The 20,411-nt window shown below is 38.5% G+C and overlaps 1 protein-coding gene across 1 annotated transcript; it reads right to left on the bottom strand.

Moving 5' to 3' along the window:
• Nucleotides 1-961: 961 nt before the first annotated feature.
• Nucleotides 962-19,598, bottom strand: LOC124880304 (receptor-type tyrosine-protein phosphatase H-like). Its single transcript, XM_047385350.1, has 11 exons — nucleotides 19,553-19,598; nucleotides 8,853-9,125; nucleotides 7,296-7,553; nucleotides 6,746-7,003; nucleotides 6,285-6,542; nucleotides 5,731-5,988; nucleotides 4,256-4,513; nucleotides 2,303-2,560; nucleotides 1,966-1,971; nucleotides 1,688-1,767; nucleotides 962-1,593 (listed from the first exon to the last, which is right to left on the bottom strand). Exons 1-11 carry the CDS (start codon nucleotides 19,596-19,598, stop codon nucleotides 1,531-1,533), a joined length of 2,016 nt encoding a protein of 671 aa, XP_047241306.1. The 3' UTR covers nucleotides 962-1,530.
• Between the last annotated feature and the right edge of the window lie 813 nt (nucleotides 19,599-20,411).

Below are 20,411 nucleotides of genomic sequence, written 5' to 3'. Positions count from 1 at the left end.
GTCTCTACAACATGCATTCCTTTCATGGTGAGCAACCCCTTTATTAGCCTTCTTCAATATGCAGGTCCAGTCTTGAAAATAACAAATAATCATGATTTCCACATTCCAAAAAACATGCCAGCTGATATATATGTGTTTCATAAGATAAAACAGTGCAGTTTGCATTTATTTGTTATGCAACTTATCAGTGTTATCAGGATAATGTTGACTGTGAGTATATTATAATATTTGAAGGCTGAGGCTATTTATTAGGATTTATTTAATATTTGTAAAAAACGGGCATAAAAGATGCCACTCAAATTTCATAAGGCATGAGGTGTGTGCACATCACTATATGTTCATTCTCACACTCTCTCTCCTTCCTTCACACAAACCCTGTAGCAAAACGTAAATAAAGCAGGATCATACCTCGGGCATAGCTTTTGCCACCTCCATCTTCCAATGAACATCAGTCCCATCAAGCTTAGCCTAATCCATTTTCATTGCAAAATCTCCTCACTTTTCTTGCAGAACATCCTCTTGCTCCCCCACTTGAGGTATCTGTGCTGAGATTTCTGTTGACAGACCTTGTTTTGCCATGTCTAAAATGATAACTGAGTAAGGTTCTAAAGACATTTTATTGTGGGTTATAGCAACACCAGCACCCTGTCAAATTTGGCTCATAAGTGACCACATCCAGTCCCGGATGAACAAACGGGCCTTTTTTTGTTTCTGATTTAAAGTTTAAAAAAAATTTCTCGTACTCGTACAAGTCTCGTACTCTTCGTCTTCCGCTTTATCCGAAACCGGGTCGCAGGGGCAGCAGACTCAGCAGAGACGCCCAGACGTCCCTCTCCCCACACACCTCCTCCAGCTCCTCCGGGGGGAGCCCAAGGCGTTCCCAGGCCAGCCGAGAGACATAGTCCCTCCAGCGTGTCCTGGGCCGTCCCCTGGGCCTCCTCCCAGTGGGACGTGCCTGGAACACATTTTTTTATTCTGTTATCCGAAACAGAAAAGGAAACTCAAATCATTTTTAAAGCTTCGCTCATTATTTTTCACCCAGGAGAGACGCTTTGAATTTTGATTTTATTTAGGTGTTTTAAAGCAAAAATCAAATTGACACTTGTTTTTTTGGGGTTTTTTTATGTTTGTTTCTAAACGGAAAATCAAATGACCACAAGATGCACGGACCAATCATACCAGTCTTTTCTTTAATGTTTTTTCAGGATTTGCATCTAGATTTTCAATATTTCCTCTGGGACATTTTTTCCAGCACATTGTAAACAATTCATAGTTCCCCATAACTTGATTTAAAGCCAACAAAATCAAAAAACACATGTACATAAATGACTTGAAAATCAACTAAATCTTAACTGAAGTCTTGATTAAAAAAATTGTTAAAAATGTCCCACCAGAGACAAAGTATAAATGACAAAATTCCACAATTTCAAAATGAGTACATAATCTATATCAGTTCAGATTGTATATTAGGAAAAAGAAACACAATAATGTTGATGATGAATTCTCCATCATTTAACTCTTCCAGCGATTTCATGGTTTTGAAGAAACAATTTTAACTGAAAACTGTGGCGGCAAATTATATTTTCTGAAGAGCTGGATTTAAAAACACAAATATACATGGGTTAAAGGGTAATAAAGACATAAACATCAAATAAAGTCAAAAAGTTGAAAGTGATACTGGTCTCACCTCTACCAAAGCATCTTCAACCTCTGATTCTGACATTGTTTTGCGACACCTTAACCTCAAGTTCACTGACAAAACATAGTCTGTTGACAAGAAAATACACAACATTTCAAAATAAAAACATTTTATAATTGACTAACATGACAGAAACCCAATACATTTGATAAAGCATAATGCAATAATTGTTTTATATAAAAAAATAAATCTGCAACTCAAATATTTCTAAATAAAAATATAATTCAAATAGGAGAAAAGCAGGAAAAGACAAATTAATTACTCACTTGGACCTGTTTGTTGGTCAAACGGGTTTCATGTTATTTGTTGACATAAAAAGAAAGAAACATATTTGGGTGATTTCAGATCCTCTTCCTTATTTTTTTTTTATCCAAACATGTAACTTAATCTACAATAAACCAAGAACCAACAACTGAAAAATACTGTTCAGCACATTATGATTGAGGGTGCTACAAAGAAGACTTTAAACAACAGTTTCCAGGGTCACAAATCATTTACAAAGAGCTACGATGAAATTCAAGCCATTAAAACCATTGAAACTTTCAATTCATGAGAAATAAGTCGTAGATCTGTTACACATCATGCTGATGTTAAGTATCTTACCAGTAGCTGCAAGGATACTGAATCCACTGCTTCTGATGTTCTCAAACACAGAGAAGAGAGTGAATGTGTAGTTTGTACGAGCAGTGAGAGATGAGACTGTGTGAGTCACTGGTCCATCTCCATCTGGTGAACTGATGAATGTTTCTGTGCCGTTAAACTGGAGAACAAAATCGGCGTGGATGTTGACTTTATTCCAACGCAGAGTGATACTGGTCTCATTTTGTGCTGATGGTCTGAAACCTTTAGCATTTGAAGGAGCTGGAAAAATGATACCCAAGTTACAAACAGATCATCACCATACCTGAATTTCTAGTTACACAATAATTTCATTTAGATGTAGATTGTTTTTAGGTTTTTTTGTTTGGACAAGAGTCATCCCATGGATTCATAGATGGCGAGCTAAATGAACTAACACTATAGATTTTGAACATGGATTTTTGATGAGAATTTTGTACTTTGTAATTAATTATTCTGGTTTTGTTTTGTTTTTTGAGCAGCCAATATAATATGTACATTTAAACTGAAACCACTGCCTCCTGTTTCCTAATTCACACCTCAGGCTCCTTTAAAGGACACTCTTTTGTTACCGCTTTTGTAGCTGCAGTCAACCGCATTGCCTATACGCGTTACATTTATGGCGAGCTAGCCAGGAGCCTGATATTGTGAATGGGTTTTGTGGTGGTTAACCAGTTAACTGATCACATTGGAACATATATTTCTTTAACAAAATGGGTCTTACTTGTACTCATTCTGTCATCATTAGTGGTGTAACAAACACTCAAGCAGATGACGATATTATCAGTCATTTACGCACTTATGGTGAAATTCAATGGGTTTTTACTGTTACTGAATATGAGAGTCCTTCCTACAAAAACCTGGCCGTTGAATTATAAATGCGGCAGCTTTGACCCAGCTAAAATCACTTTTACCATATACATACTTATCTCATATTACAGCGAATGTTGAATTTGTTGCAAAATTTCTCCTGAGTGCACTGCCACAGCAGGGATTGGGAGTACGTCACCCCCTGACTGCCTCTATGAGTTGTGACGTATTTCCAAGCAGAGTGGCCAATACTTTGATGAGATAAGTGCACATCTGGGAATAGCAGCCACTGCATGATGAAGATGATGGTGAAGAAGACACTGCTGACATACTTGCCACTGCGAGAGAGGTCAGTCATACTCAGCTATCTGCTCCCTCCTCACAGCAAGCAGGTCATTTCTCCAGTAAGGATCACAATCCCAGTCTAATCCAGCTATGAATGTAGGAGCAGGAGTTTCACTCTCTGGCAATAACCTGCTGATGTGCAAAGGGTTGTAATCGAACACATTTTGCACAGAGATGATGTGAACCGTCAACCCTTTTTCATTAAAACTATGCACCTTCTAATGGAAACTTCCAAGACCACCAGCATGGAGGCGATTATGACTCCTGTAGGACTCAAATTGAGCTTTTGAATGACAAACCGAGTGCTGCATAGCACAAGACGCATCTTAGAAAGTTAACACGCTCCAGCTGTTGACCTAGTGACAGGTTTGGGACCCAATGCCTTACCATTAGTACCTCCTACCATAACTAATTCCTGCATGTGCTTGACTCTGCTTATGCCACTGTCTAACAAAGAGAAAAGCTGTCTCTGTTCCTGTTGGTTTAGTTTTTGGATTGCCTCATCTCATTCAAAGTATGTTGCAAACTCAAATTATATCTTGAAGAAAGTTACAAGATTGCAGCTAAGAAGTCTGAGAAAGTGATGGGAAAGAAAAAAACTCAGATTTGACAAACGAGTCACAGCTGCAGATCTCTAAGTTAAGGACAGAAATCTTAGAAATATCAAACTATGGGGCAAGACCGATAGAAGCCTGATATGTATGTTATCCAGAAGAAAGCCAGCACTCTTCCAGTATACACAGCTAAACCAGAAACCAAAGATAATGAAAGTAAATATCTTGCCAGTCACTGCAGCAATGCTGACTCCACTGCTTCTGACGTTCTCAAACACAGAGAAGAGAGTGAATGTGTATCTAGTTCCAGCAGTGAGAGATGGGACTGTGTGAGCTACTGGTCCATCTCCATCTGGTGAACTGATGTTTGTCTCTGTGCCGTTAAACTGGAGAACAAAGCTGGTGTTGTTGTTGACTTTATTCCACTGCAGAGTGATGCTGGTCTCATCTTGTGATGATGGTCTAAAGCCTTTAGTATTTTCAGGAGCTGAGAGAAAAGAAGAACAAATAATTCATGTAATTTCCCTAAAATACTTTACTTCCTAATAAAATTAAATCTATTAACATAGATATATTAATATCTATTCATAAGAAGTGTCTTGCTATCTTTATCCATATAATAATTAACTTAAATCCAAATATGCAGAAACTAACATTTTTGTCAGTGTGTTTTCGGTTCTGTATTTGTTTATGTTTAAATCAGATGTGTTTGATGTCTTTGAGCTCCTGCTTCTGGTGTTTTATTTCTAGGTTCTGTTCTGATTGTGTGGTTTTATTGTAATGTTTAGATCTGTTGTTCTCCTGGTGTTCTGGTTCCCTGGGTGTGTTTTTCAGTTTGTTTCTTCATCTTGCTCCTCCATGTCCTCATTTGTCTCTGTATGCTTCACCTGCTCCCTCTGTCTCCTTGCGTCCCTGTCACACCTGTTCCCTGTTTCTGTGATTATCTGCCCTTTGTTTCCCCTCTCACATCTTGCTGTATAATAGTTGGTCTGTGTTCTTTGTTCCCCGCTGGTTCCTCTCGTCTCTTACTCTGTGCACTACCCGCATCCTTGCCTTGAATCCCTGCAGTATTTTTGTAAGTTTGACTCTAGTTGATACCTGCAGTGTTTTTGTTACGTTTTTTTTTTGTTACTTTTCATTTTATGAATAAAACCAAGACTGCTTGAAATGCTGCTCCCGAGCTCTTGTCTGCGCTTTGGTCCAACCCCAAACCCGAATGTGACAATTTTCATTAAATTCTAATATAGGCAAACCAATCTGGTCAAAAAATACACTAAGTTCAAAATTTAAACAATGCAGGTATTAAAGATTACAGAGAAGTAATTTTTTTGATCTGCTGCCAGAATGAAGAGAGGTTGATTTTCAGACACAAGAGGTATTTTCAGCAATAATGTACAAAGCCATATAATAATGGAGCATGACGTCTCTGACTAAATAATTTCATCAAATGCCCAAAGAATATGTATAACTATCAATTGTATACAGATGCTTTCTATCTTTTAACCCTGAATGTTTCCATTTTGTTTCTAAACACAAATTCCATTAATGCACAAATATGAGTTCTTTAAGACTGAAACAAAGAGTTGCTATCAATATGAATATCTGTGGCTCACTGGATTTTATCAACAGCAGAAAGGAACTGGGTCATAATCTATAATATACATAGAAAATATGTGTTTAGTGTAAAGCTAAGAGTTATCTCACCAGTAGCAACGGTGATGTTTACAGCACTGCTTCTAACATTCATAAACACATGGTAGAGTATGAATGTATATCTAGATCCAGCAGTGAGAGATGGGACTGTCAGAGTTACTGGTCCATTTCCAGTTGGTGCCGCTACATTCAACTCTGTTCCATTATATCGGAAGATGAAGCTGACATTGTTATTGACTGGATCCCACTGTAGAGTGATACTGGTCTCATCCTGTCTCAATGATCTGAAGCCTTCTGCATTTTGAGGGGCTGAAAGAAATCAGTCAAAATGATCTAAGTTTTCTCTTCAATTCATTCAACTCTTAGTGTAAAGTATTTGGTTCCATTAGATTGTAACATGTTTTATCTTAAAATGTGACGTCAGCAGGTTTCCATCCCTACTGGTTGAAGCCACTATTTTCTCTCTTTACTCTTTAAACATCTACTAATAATCTGGTAATAAATTCCCTGATTATAACCAAGGTGCCTCAAAGGAAGGTTAAAGATTTGGGAAGTAAAATAGTTTGCCTCGGTTGTTGAGATATTAATGTGCTGAATATTCTCACCAGTAACAGCTGGGAGCTGAACTCCACTGCTTCTGACGTTCTCAAACACAGAGAAGAGAGTAAATGTGTATCTAGTTCCAGCAGTGAGAGATGAGACTGTATAGTTCACTGGTCCATCTCCATCTGGTGAACTGATGTTTGTCTCTGTGTCGTTAAACTGGAGAAAAAAGCTGGTGTTGTTTTTGACTTTATTCCACTGCAGAGTGATGCTGGTCTCATTTTGTTTTGATGCCCTGAAGCCTTCAGCATTTTCAGGAGCTATTAAGAACAATAAGATTAGAAATTATTCAACATAGAGTCTCAGATTCTAACTATAGAAATTATTCTGTGCTTTTAAATTTTAATATTAATGCATGAAACAGTCGTTTCATTGTGAGAAGTTCAGATTTCAAGTCAGAACTCTCCAACAACATCACTAAATGTGAAACATTTCAAAGCTTTAATGAAAGTAAATATCTTACCAGTCACTGCAGCAATGCTGACTCCACTGCTTCTGATGCTCTCAAACACAGAGAAAAGAGTGAATGTGTATCTAGATCCAGCAGTGAGAGATGGGACTGTCAGAGTTACTGGTCCATTTCCAGTTGGTGCCGCTACATTCAACTCTGTTCCATTATATCGGAGGATGAAGCTGACATTGTTATTGACTGGATCCCACTGTAGAGTGATACTGGTCTCATCCTGTCTCAATGATCTGAAGCCTTTTGCATTTTGAGGGGCTGAAAGAAATCAAAATGATCTAAGTTTTCTCTTCAATTCATTCAACTCTTAGTGTAAAGTATTTGGTTCCATTAGATTGTAACATATTTTATCTTAAAATGTGACGTCAGCAGGTTTCCATCCCTACTGGTTGAAGCCACTATTTTCTCTCTTTACTCTTTAAACATCTACTAACAATCTGGTAATAAATTCCCTGATTATAACCAAGGTGCCTCAAAGGAAGGTTAAAGATTTGGGAAGTAAAATAGTTTGCCTCGGTTGTTGAGATATTAATGTGCTGAATATTCTCACCAGTAACAGCTGGGAGCTGAACTCCACTACTTCTGACGTTCTCAAACACAGAGAAGAGAGTAAATGTGTATCTAGTTCCAGCAGTGAGAGATGAGACTGTGTGAGTTACTGGTCCATCTCCATCTGGTGAACTGATGAATGTTTCTGTGCCGTTAAACTGGAGAACAAAGCTGGTGTTGTTGTTGACTTTATTCCACTGCAGAGTGATGCTGGTCTCATTTTGTGATGATGGTCTGAAACTGTCTGTGTTTAGAGGAACTGAAAAAGAGACAAGGGAGATGGGAGATGTCTTAAATAGTTTATAATGATGCATATTAAAATGCTGGAGTTATTTATCTAATTGGAAATCATAATATTGTTTGTATTAAACTTTATGCATTTTGAGAAGCAGAGGCGAAAGAGTCATCAGTCTAACTCTTCTTAGTTGATTAAAATAATTGGAAAAACATTTCTCTAACAGGTTTGTGAGTCATGTAAGCTTCTGGTGCCCCATTAACAAAGATGCTTTCTTTTTTTATGTTTGTTTGTTTCTTTCATTTGCAGCACAAGTGGCCTTTTTTGCTTATTTTTTCGACAGTCAGTTGACAGGGAAGGGGTAGAGAGAGGGGAGCGTCAAGACTGAAGCCTCTGTGTGTTTGACCCCTGCACCCCCTCCCCACCTACAAAGCTGCTTTCTTTATACATCATTATAATATTTTACAATAGCATATTTTCTTTTTATTGATAAGCATATTTATTCAGTCTGTCAGGATAAAGTAAAAGAGGACATAATATGCACCTATATTCACATAAGCTGAAACAACAGAACAATGTAAACACCAGCATTACTGTTTCTATGCTTTTCAGTCTTAGTTCTACTTTTCTTTTGAAAAACGTTGAATGAGTAAAGACTGACTCTAGCTGATCTGTTAACTGTATGTACTATAACAGGGGATTATCTCCTGGATCACAGTAGTGTCCTCTGATGAGTAAATATTGTCCTCTTAATAGTCCCACAGTAAAATACTACATGAATATATTGTTAAGGCCTAAATTAAGTACACAACTGGCATATTGAGGTATATCAAATTATTTTCAATCAACCAAGAAGTTTGTTTCTGATAGAAGATGAAACAGATAACTCCCAAACACATTAAAACAATGTAAAAAAGTTGTTATTGTGATGAAACTATAGTAAAATCTTACAGGGACAGAAAATGTACAATGTAAACTCATTGCACAAGCATTAACCTGAGAACTACAGCATGTTTAAAATGCAGTCTATTTAACAAAAATGTTCTTCTAATAATGAAACAGAAAGAGTTGCAATTGTATTTTGTCTAGTCAACCCTTTCCATAGAAATGTGAAAATTATTCATGTTTAATGCAGATTTTGCTTATTTAGAAGGCATACCGCCTAAAGTTGCTGCTGATTTGATCCATGTTACCAAATTACATCCAAGTCTTAAATAGTAAATAAATGCTTCAGCGATATAGTTCAAACAAGGCTGTGAGTCACCACTGACATCTAAAAGTTGTTTGTATATAAAAACAAGGCAAGTAATTAAAATATCTTACCAGTAGCAGCTACAATGCTGACTCCACTACTTCTCAAATTCTCAAGGACAGAGAAGGCAGTGAATGTGTATCTAGTTCCAGCAGTGAGAGATGAGACTGTTGCCCATCCATATCCATATCTATATCCTAATCCATATGATGCACTGATGTTTGTCTCTGTGCCGTTAAACTGGAGAATAAAGTGGCTGACATAGTAGTTTACATATAACCGCAGAGTGATGCTGGTCTCATTTTGTTGGTATGTTGATATGTCGATGTATGGATTTGAAGGTACTGAGAAAGAATATTAACAGCAGTGGTTATGACCATTAAGAACAAACAAATACTGGGGTAATTTAATAACTTCTTATGTGACATCAACTTTTTAAAATTAAAGGTAAAGACAATAAACAAATGTGTCCTGCAACAAAATTTACTAAATGTATTATTTACTTGTTAACTTTGAAATTAAAAACAATTCAAAAAGCTTAATATACATACATTGTATTTATTAAAAATACACAGAAATGTTTGTATCCTTAAGAATAAATGTATTATAGCTCCGGTGCTGCAGTGTCTCATTAAATATTTAAACTCTTCCTGAAAACTAATCAGGTGGAAGAATTTAAATTGATGATTTAATTTCTTCTTAATCACATTTCTGTGTGTTAAGGAGATTAGAACAGGATTAAACACAGAGAAGAGAGTGAATGTGTATCTTGTTCCAGCAATGAGAGATGAGACTGTGTGAGTTACTGGTCCATCTCCATCTGGTGAACTGATGTTTGTCTCTATGCCGTTAAACTGGAGAACAAAGCTGGTGTTGTTGTTGACTTTATTCCACTGCAGAGTGATACTGGTTTAATCTTCTCTTAACTTTGTCAATCCTTCTGCATTAAGAGGAGCTAATATATAAAAAAGAAGAATATTCATAAATGGTACAGGTCAGACAAGTGATTCCAGTTGGGTTTTCTAAAGTACCTTTAAGTAGTCAGTATCTTATTTGCAGCTCACAGAAAAACCATGTCCAGGTCAAGCGAAAAGTTAGTTAATGTCACCAATGACAGCTTTTGCCATCTACTTTTTAAACACATTGTTGATCTTTCCATCACATCTTTTCACTTTACTAAACTATTCTACAGGGGTTGGACAATGAAACTGAAACACCTGGTTTTAGACCACAATAATTTATTAGTATGGTGTAGGGCCTCCTTTTGCGGCCAATACAGCGTCAATTCTTCTTGGGAATGACATGTACAAGTCCTGCACAGTGGTCAGAGGGATTCTAAGCCATTCTTCTTGCAGGATAGTGGCCAGGTCACTACGTGATACTGGTGGAGGAAAACGTTTCCTGACTCGCTCCTCCAAAACACCCCAAAGTGGCTCAATAATATTTAGATCTGGTGATTGTGCAGGCCATGGGAGATGTTCAACTTCACTTTCATGTTCATCAAACCAATCTTTCACCAGTCTTGCTGTGTGCATTGGTGCATTGTCATCCTGATACATGGCACCGCCTTCAGGATACAATGTTTGAACCATTGGATGCACATGGTCCTCAAGAATGGTTTGGTAGTCCTTGGCAGTGACGCGCCCATCTAGCACAAGTATTGGTCCTAGGGAATGCCATGATATGGCAGCCCAAACTATCACTGATCCACCCCCATGCTTCACTCTGGGCATGCAACAGTCTGGGTGGTACGCTTCTTTGGGGCTTCTCCACACCGTAACTCTCCTGGATGTGGGGAAAACAGTAAAGGTGGATTCATCAGAGAACAATACATGTTTCACATTGTCCACAGACCAAGATTTGCGCTCCTTGCACCATTGAAACCGACGTTTGGCACTGGGATGAGTGACCAAAGGTTTGGCTATAGCAGCCCGGCCGTGTATATTGACCCTATGGAGCTCCCGACGGACAGTTCTGGTGGAAACAGGAGAGTTGAGGTGCACATTTAATTCTGCCGTGATTTGGGCAGCTGTGGTTTTATGTTTTTTGGATACAATCCGGGTTAGCACCCGAACATCCCTTTCAGACAGCTTCCTCTTGCGTCCACAGTTAATCCTGTTGGATGCGGTTCGTCCTTCTTGGTGGTATGCTTGGTGGTATCCTGGATACCGTGGCTCTTGATACATCACAAAGACTTGCTGTCTTGGTCACAGATGCGCCAGCAAGACGTGCACCAACAATTTGTCCTCTTTTGAACTCTGGTATTTCACCCATAATGTTGTGTGCATTTCAATATTTTTAGCAAAACTGTGCTCTTACCCTGCTAATTGAACCTTCACACTCTGCTCTTACTGGTGCAATGTGCAATAAATGAAGACTGGCTAACAGGCTGGTCCAATTTAGCCATGAAACCTCCCACACTAAAATGACAGGTGTTTCAGTTTCATTGTCCAACCCTGTATGTTACTTCATGTTTCCAGCCATCTCTCCCATCCATTGTTTTCCGCTGATGCAAGATTGGTTAGAAAGAGTCACAGGTCTAACAGCGAAAACCCTACATCCCTGTTCACAGCAACACTCTCCAGCCCATTTTGAGAAGACCCAAGGACTTTCTAGGATCAGAATGGGATATATAATATGGAGTTCAGTAACCGTGGTCATAAGCACCAGTAGAAAATGCAGCCCAAAGACCTTCTTCATTAAGGCTGAAGAAAAATAGTACACAATGTCTGGTTAAGTGCCTAGCCTCCTTGTCACAGCGACTGGCAGGGAGCTAAGAGAGGATCTGGTTAAACAGCTTTTGTTTTCCAGAGCATATTGCCTAAACCAAACTGTGTTTGTTTTGTGCATTTTAGCTAATATGGATAAAATACCCCAGGCAGCTGAAGCTGTGGGTCTTGGGGCTTTGATTTTGTTATCCCCAGAGGAGCATAAAGGTCTTAATAATTATAGAATTAAGCAATGTGAAGCAAGGATTCAGGAGATGCTCCAGATCTCTAAGAACCAACCAAAAGACAGACTGATGGCTGATGTGTTAGATCAGCTCACTCTTTTATATTTTAGAATCAGCTATATTGCCAAGTTTGTGCACACAGCAAACAAGGAACTTGACCTAGGTACACTTTGCTCTCAGCAAATAACTTTTTTCCCCCTCTTTTTTCCCCAAGATAAGATACAATGTGAAAGCAGACCAAGCATGAATTGTGTTGTTTCTGGAACTCTGACTTTCAAGTGTTCAGAGCAACAGCCTGGGGAAAGAAACTGTCTCTGTGGCAGCAGGTTTTGGCAGAATGTGCTCTGTAGCGCCAACCTGACGGTAAAAGTCTAAACAGTTTGTGTGCAGGGTGTGTGGGGTCTGCAGAGATTTTAGCAGCTTTTTTCTTTACCATAGACCTGTATAAGTCCTTGATAGAGGCAAAGTCAGCCCTGATGATCCTCTTTGCAGACCTGATTGTTCGTTGCAGTCTGGACTTGTCCAGTTTTGTTGATGAGCCCAACCACGCTGAGATGGAGGAAGACAGGACAGACTGAATTATGGTAGTGTAGAAGATGACCAGCAGATCCTGTGCAAGGTTGTACTTCTTGAGTTGCCTCAGGAAGTACAGTCTCTGGTGGGCTTTCTTCCAAACATTGTCTATGTGTCTCTGGCAAGAGACAGATGATGCTGAGCCAAACATTAATGATTTTCTTAGGGAGATCAAACGCTGCCTTTTAAACCGGTACTGCCCATCGGCTCAGGGAAAGTTGAAGTTCATTTGGAAGACGATAACCAGGAGCGTCCATGATTTCATGAGGAGCCTGTCCCCTCGAGTCCAAGACCAAAACTGATGACCAAAAGAATTTGTTGATGTGAAAGTTGTTTTCCTTATATTTCTTTATTGAACTACATAGACAGTTGGTTAAAGTGTATTCCTGTCCGGGCTAACCTTATCCTGTCCAGTCCTACACTTTTCTTCGTTGATGGCGAACTGCAAACATCTGTTTCCACCAACAGCAATACAGAGACAATATTTGTCTCATTTTTGTTTTCTTCTTCAAGGATAAACGTTTTTCAGTTCTTGAGACGGATGGACTTGGTGGCTTCAAAGAATGTGGTCAGTATCCCACTCTTCGAACGTAGGGGAGATGTTGGGCCATCGTCAACTTTGACAGGAAATGGACTGCTAGTACGCTTCCCAGCATACATTGCCGTTCTGACTTCACCGCCAGAGGTGATAAATAGCAGCTGAAGCTAATGCTAAGTGCCATTTGCAGCTGTAGTGTAGTGATGATTCTACGCGAGGAGGCAGTGTGTGGAGAAACAATGCCTACGTCAAATGCTACTTCGTTCTTTCCGTTATAATCGGATAGGTTTCATAAGGTCTGGGCAGGGTGAGGTATACATTAAGGTCATTTAGGATCACCATTAGTTAATCCAATGTATTACCTTGTTGCATGAAGGTAATGCTGAACTGTTTTGACTGCTATTTGAATACTGTTGAACTCTGAAGCACAGCAGTGCAGCAACATTTTTATGTCAGTGTGTTCACCGTGTTTTACTGTTTTACTGTGGTTCTACTGTTCTATCAGCTGACAGCCGCTATTGAGACACATCAACGGACCAAAGAAGGCTTCACCGTTTATTGATTTTTTCAATTTTCCAAGTCAATCCAAATTGTTGTTTTATTCCCACTCTTTTCCATAAAAATTGATTGATTTTCATTGACACTCAGTACACATCTTTATATATTAGTTTTGGTTAGTTATTTAACACCTTTTGTAGAGTAGTGCATTCTTAGTTTCACACAGATAGGGTTTGTGTTTATTTGGTGTAAGAGTGATTCGGTAAAACAGTTAATAACAGAGTGACATTTAGCGTGGTTTTGTTTCATAATTATCAATTATTGATGACAAATAACTAATTGTAATTGTTAAGTGCTGTGAACCCAGCAATCACAACACCAGAGTGTATCTTTGATTTCTATTTGTAAGTAGTAATATTTTGTTAGAATTTATTACTTCTAAATTATAATTTTTATTATAATTGTGATAAATATTTATAATCAATAATCAATAGCAATGTATGTAAGCAGAAATAGGATACATTACATCTTATGTAGCAGATGAATGGCAAACTCTGAAAGCAGGGTTCATCAGACCATTTTCCTGAGTCACCAAATGCCGCAGCAAGGCATTCTGCACCATAGCCACCATTTGGCTGACCAGCACCCCAGTGTCGAAAATTAGATGTACTACCATCAGACCATGATTTTGCACGATACAGACCAATCCACATACTGCCAAAAGGATTTAGATGTTGAATTATGTCATTTTCTGTCTGAGTTCTTGCACTGTGAAAGACGGAAAAACATAGACCCATAACATTAATGTAAAGTAAAGAAAACATAATAATGTTATTACTACATAAACTACCATGCTATGACACTTATAAACGGAATAAACTTCCCTTTAATATGTAGTTTGTAATAAGAAAAAAAACTTAGCAAAAGTATTTTTTACATGCTGGTGTAGAACCCTTACCAGTTGTAATACACCTGATATAATAAAAATGAGACAATCGTTTTAAAATGTCTACCAAAAAAGAAGTTATTGTGTAGTTACAGTGATTTCGGTGTATGCATCTGATGAACTAGTAGTCTGAAAAAAGCTTAAAATTTTATTTTGTCTGATTCTGTACTGAGTATTTCAGTATTTGGTGTACCTGGCAACATCAACATGATTCTCTCTGCAGTATCTTTGAGCTTCATTCCAAGTCTTGTATTCATTAATAAAAACAAAGGATGGTCCACCATTTACAGTGCCTGTAAATTTACAGAGAAAGGTGTTAAGAAAGAATGTTTTCCATATACTACACCTGCCACAATACAGTATAATCATCCAGATCAGCACAAATGTTTAGTTAAAACTATTCATTCATTCATCTTCTATACCGCTTACTCCACAGTGGGTCACGCGGGAGCTGGTGCCTATCTCCAGCAGTCTACGGGCAAGAGGCAGGGTACACCCTGGACAGGTCGCCAATCCATCGCAGGGCAGCACAGAGACATACAGGACAAACAACCATGCTTACACTCATTCACAGGGCAATTTAGAGAAACCAATTATCCTAACAGTCCTGTTTTTGGACTGTGGGAGGAAGATGGAGTACCCTGGGAGAACCCATGGATGTACGGAAAGAACATGCAAACTCCATGCAGAAGTTGAACCCAGGACCTTCTTGCTGCATGGCAACAGTGCTACCAACTGCAAACATACAGGTCCTTCTCAAAATATTAGCATATTGTGATAAAGTTCATTATTTTCCATAATGTCATGATGAAAATTTAACATTCATATATTTTAGATTCATTGCACACTAACTGAAATATTTCAGGTCTTTTATTGTCTTAATACGGATGATTTTGGCATACAGCTCATGAAAACCCAAAATTCCTATCTCACATAATTAGCATATTTCGTCCGACCAATAAAAGAAAAGTGTTTTTCATACAAAAAACGTCAACCTTCAAATAATCATGTACAGTTATGCACTCAATACTTGGTCGGGAATCCTTTTGCAGAAATGACTGCTTCAGTGCGGCGTGGCATGGAGGCAATCAGCCTGTGGCACTGCTGAGGTCTTATGGAGGCCCAGGATGCTTCGATAGCGGCCTTTAGCTCATCCAGAGTGTTGGGTCTTGAGTCTCTCAACGTTCTCTTCACAATATCCCACAGATTCTCTATGGGGTTCAGGTCAGGAGAGTTGGCAGGCCAATTGAGCACAGTGATACCATGGTCAGTAAACCATTTACCAGTGGTTTTGGCACTGTGAGCAGGTGCCAGGTCGTGCTGAAAAATGAAATCTCCATAAAGCTTTTCAGCAGATGGAAGCATGAAGTGCTCCAAAATCTCCTGATAGCTAGCTGCATTGACCCTGCCCTTGATAAAACTCAGTGGACCAACACCAGCAGCTGACACGGCACCCCAGACCATCACTGACTGTGGGTACTTGACACTGGACTTCTGGCATTTTGGCATTTCCTTCTCCCCAGTCTTCCTCCAGACTCTGGCACCTTGATTTCCGAATGACATGCAGAATTTGCTTTCATCCGAAAAAAGTACTTTGGACCACAGAGCAACAGTCCAGTGCTGCTTCTCTGTAGCCCAGGTCAGGCGCTTCTGCCGCTGTTTCTGGTTCAAAAGTGGCTTGACCTGGGGAATGCGGCACCTGTAGCCCATTTCCTGCACACGCCTGTGCATGGTGGCTCTGGATGTTTCTACTCCAGACTCAGTCCACTGCTTCCGCAGGTCCCCCAAGGTCTGGAATCGGCCCTTCTCCACAATCTTCCTCAGGGTCCGGTCACCTCTTCTCGTTGTGCAGCGTTTTCTGCCACACTTTTTCCTTCCCACAGACTTCCCACTGAGGTGCCTTGATACAGCACTCTGGGAACAGCCTATTTGTTCAGAAATTTCTTTCTGTGTCTTACCCTCTTGCTTGAGGGTGTCAATAGTGGCCTTCTGGACAGCAGTCAGGTCGGCAGTCTTACCCATGATTGGGGTTTTGAGTGATGAACAAGGCTGGGAGTTTTAAAGGCCTCAGGAATCTTTTGCAGGTGTTTAGAGTTAACTCGTTGATTCAGATGATTAGGTTCATAGCTCGTTTAGAGACCCTTTTAATGATATGCTAATTTTGTGAGATAAGAATTTTGGGTTTTCATGAGCTGTATGCCAAAATCCTCCATATTAAGACAATAAAAGAACTGAAATATTTCAGTTAGTGTGCAATGAATTTAAAATATATGAATGTTAAATTTTCATCATTACATTATGGAAAATAATGAACTTTATCACAATATGCTAATATTCTGAGAAGAACCTGTATATTTATATTTTCATAGAAAAAGTAAATAAAGATCTAACTTATGTCTTCTTTCAGATGTTTGCTTGAATTTTTTTACTGTTTATTTTTAAAGTTTTTTTTAGAAATAACTCTTCATCAGTTGACACTGATGAAGAGTCATTCAGGGAGACATTTGCTGACATTTCATAGGCATTTCAAAAAGTCTATAAACATTTTTTGCATTTACAATTTTGCCTCATCTAAAGAGTGAAACTAGCATTCTTGGCTTCACAGTTTATTATTAACCATCAGCATATGGGTCTATGATTGTTTAAACATTCTAGCTGTAGGAAATAGCATATTTCTGGTAAGAATTTAATGTAAAATTTACATGATCATTCTAGATAGTCAGAAAGTATATGCACAAAATGTACAAAAGTCTGGGAAAAAAAAAGAAAACTCACCATTATAGCACACAAAAGGTTGTACGTTCTGGCAGTTGTTGTCATTCCATTTGCCTGAGTATGAATAGAGTTCAACACAATCCTCAATACCTAGTAAATTGTTGGGTTCTGGATTGTCCCAGTTTGTAAATGTTGACTCTCCTTGACTGTAGAAGCTGCTGTCGTTTAGAGACCATTTCCAGACATCATAAAGACCAATCCAAGACAGTCCTGTAGAGATAGTAAATAAACAAAATACTTTCAGTTTTTCATAAAAGCCGACATTGAGTTTTCATAAGTTATCACAATATTTAGTTTTTTTGTGTTACTTATACAGTAATCAGTAATTAATATTAGCATTAAGCATTTAATAATTTTTGTTGTTGGATATGTCTAATGACAAAATGCAAGCTCAGAGGGGACCGTGCTTTTTCTGTGGCATCTCCCAAGCTTTGGAATGATCTTCCTTTGGGCATAAGACGGGCCTCTTCACTCAATGTTTTTAAGTCACTCCTTAAGACCCATCTTTTTTCTTTGGCGTTTGGCAAAATCTGAGATGTTTTTACTTGATTTATTGTGTTTGTACATTAATATGTATTTTATATTCAATCTCTTTCCATTTTGCATTGTTTTTATGATTGTGTACAGCACTTTGGTCCTGTCGGTGTATAAAGTGCTTTATAAATAAATTTGGTATGGTATGGTAATGAGACCATTGATATAAAATACACAACAGAAGATTACAACCCAAGTAACCCACACATACAAAGGGATCAAAGCAAATTAGTTCACAAAAAAGTAACACATGGAGAAAAGGATGTGCAAAAAGGCATAATAAAGCTGAGTAACCAGTTGAAATTTCTCACTACATATCATAATCAGCTACTTTATTATTAACTGATTACCTATACAAATGTTTGCACAGAGTGGTACAATTGGTAATAGCAAAGATACGTTAGCAAAATTGCAAAAGGTCCATCTGTATGTCTAAACGTCTGAATGTCACAGTGAGTGCAGTTGAAGTCCTAATCCAGAAGTCTAAAGAAAATAATTTCACCATAAATGAGCCACATCCAGGTGCCTCTTGTAAAATTTGTGATAGAGGAATCAAAGTAATTATCAAAAGAGTTGTACAAGAGCCATGGAGCACTTGCAGAGAGCTTCAGAAAAAACCTGCAAAAACCTGACAAAACAGATGCATCATGCCACAGTTGATCATATAGGTTTATACTCTATTTATGCCTGATCAATCACTGCCTGATCAGTGTTATGTGCTGAGCAGAAATGTCAGTGGATGAATGGAATTTGAACAAGAAAAGCAGAAGAATTTGAGCTAGACAGGACAGCAATGTCGGCGACTGTGGCTCAGTAGGAAGAGTAGTCGTCTTGCAATCAGAAGGTTGTGGGATTGATTCCAGCTTCCTCCTGCCATATGTCGATGTGCCCCTGGGCAAGGCACTTAAACTCAGGTTGCCTACAAATCTGCATATCAATGTGTGAGCGTTAGTGAGAGTGATTGGGTGAATGTGGCTCTACTGTAAAGCACTTTAAGTGGAAAGGTCCTATATAAGTTGTGGATATATATTATGTGTGTGCATTATTATTATTATGTTCATAACCAGTGTGGGAAATAAAATGTATAACCTCTGTTAGTATAAGACATTGTGGCCTGCAGAATTGATATTGCACAAAACTTGGCCTTGAGTGTGATGAAGCAGAAAATACAGAGAGCTGAAGGAGTGTGTGAAAAAGTAGAGACTGACTTACTCCCTGCTTATATCAGTAGATACGAGTGCAGGTGCTGGGAGACAGGAACATGTCCTAATATGGTAGGCAGGAAAATGTGTGTACGTGACTATATGTGAGAAAAAACTGTAAACAGGGTGCTGCCCATTTTCATGTGTGTTTTAATAAAAGCCATGTGCCCAGTGAGAAGCTCCGAAGTCGTCTCGGTGTGTGGTCATATCACATGAGAGCTTCCCTGGTCCAGGTACTTTTAAATTCAATATAACGGTGTCTGAGTGTATTATTTCAATAGGTGTGAATTCTTTCAGCTTACGGTGAATAAACGAACACGCCGAAGACCTCTCGGAGGGGGTGCTTCAACAAAGTTCAGTCCCTTTAGCAATAATCATTTACTGAGGGAACATATTTCCCTAAGTTTAATTGTAGCCTTTGTCAGACGCTTAACTTTACATACATTTGTAAGTATATCACCAAATATTAAAAAATATATTTTTACCAATCCTAAACTGTAAGTTTTTCTTAGTTTTTTACTTCAGCTGTACAACAGTAAAAACAATAACCAAGTACACATTTTGTGTTTAATTCACTTGTTCACATTCATGAAAAACAGCCTATAGGCAGAGGACTGGTGCCACCTGTCCAGCAATATCTTAAATCCAACTACTTGAAATTATTCTGCTGTCTTATAAAAAATTACCTATCTCTCAGGATCCTATTAATGCATCTGGCTGGGTTTATTGTAGATTCATTTTGATCTTCTCACCTGCATAGTTTAGGTTGGCCTGGTTAACCGCAGTAACATCATCCATGTTCTCTATGGTGGCCAAGTCAGTGTAGTAATGTCTGCAAAATCTCTGGGCATCTTTCCAGGTAAGTGGAGTGTTCACAAAGTAGTAATGGTGAGTTTGGGCAAATCTAACATGAAGCAGTGCTCCTTGAAAAACATGCAGTAAAGTCAATATTTTTTATAAATATATAAAAAGGACAAAATAATGAGTAACAGAATAGATTGTACAAACCTGTTAATCCAATAAAGATCAACCTGTAATCCATGAGTCAAACCTTTAAAGAAATAGGAAGCAGTTAACATTTTTCAACATGTTGAAACTCTTTCCTTACCTATGTCCTTGTGTTTCATCTTGAGAAAGAGTTACAAGAACTAATGTTCTGATACCAAACACTATTTGGTGTGAGGCATAGTAGCTCAGGATAGTACTTACCTTTATGATACTGCTCTCCTCCTAATTATAAACACAGCATCTAAACATACCATGCTTATGTGTGCTGCAGAGCACAGATAAGATTTTTCTATTTTCCTTCTGACATAAAGAAAAATAGGGCATAAAATTTGAAGCTTTTGTTTCATGGTGTTATTTAACATTGCTCTGGTGTCAGGTGGTGTAGGAGTGGACCCCAGAATGCAGACAGGCAGAACGGCAGTGAGTCATTGCTTAAATGAAACAAAAACTCACTCAGGCAGGTGGTAACAGAAGCAAGCATGACAACTAAACAGGTATAGCAAGCAGGTGAGGCCATGGACAGGCTTGGCATAACATATTGATCAATGAATGTTTTCACAGATAATTCTTCTGCTAATATTTCTCCTGTGTATACTGATAAAC

Source organism: Girardinichthys multiradiatus, chromosome 14 (assembly GCF_021462225.1).
Source record: "Girardinichthys multiradiatus isolate DD_20200921_A chromosome 14, DD_fGirMul_XY1, whole genome shotgun sequence".
Lineage (NCBI taxonomy): Eukaryota > Metazoa > Chordata > Actinopteri > Cyprinodontiformes > Goodeidae > Girardinichthys > Girardinichthys multiradiatus.
The sequence above is the reverse complement of the archived record's forward strand: the minus strand, read 5'-3'. Positions and strand labels throughout refer to the sequence as shown.

Excerpts from the sequence above, each read along its gene's own strand:
- LOC124880304 (XM_047385350.1), bottom strand. The coding sequence starts at position 19,598 with ATGGATGATGTTACTGCGGTTAACCAGGCCAACCTAAACTATGCAG. Across the intron at positions 9,126-19,552 it reads GGCCAACCTAAACTATGCAG|TACCTTCAAATCCATACATC; the intron begins GTGAGAAGATCA and ends ATTCTTTCTCAG. Across the intron at positions 4,514-5,730 it reads AAACATCACCGTTGCTACTG|CTCCTGAAAATACTAAAGGC; the intron begins GTGAGATAACTC and ends CTTTTCTCTCAG.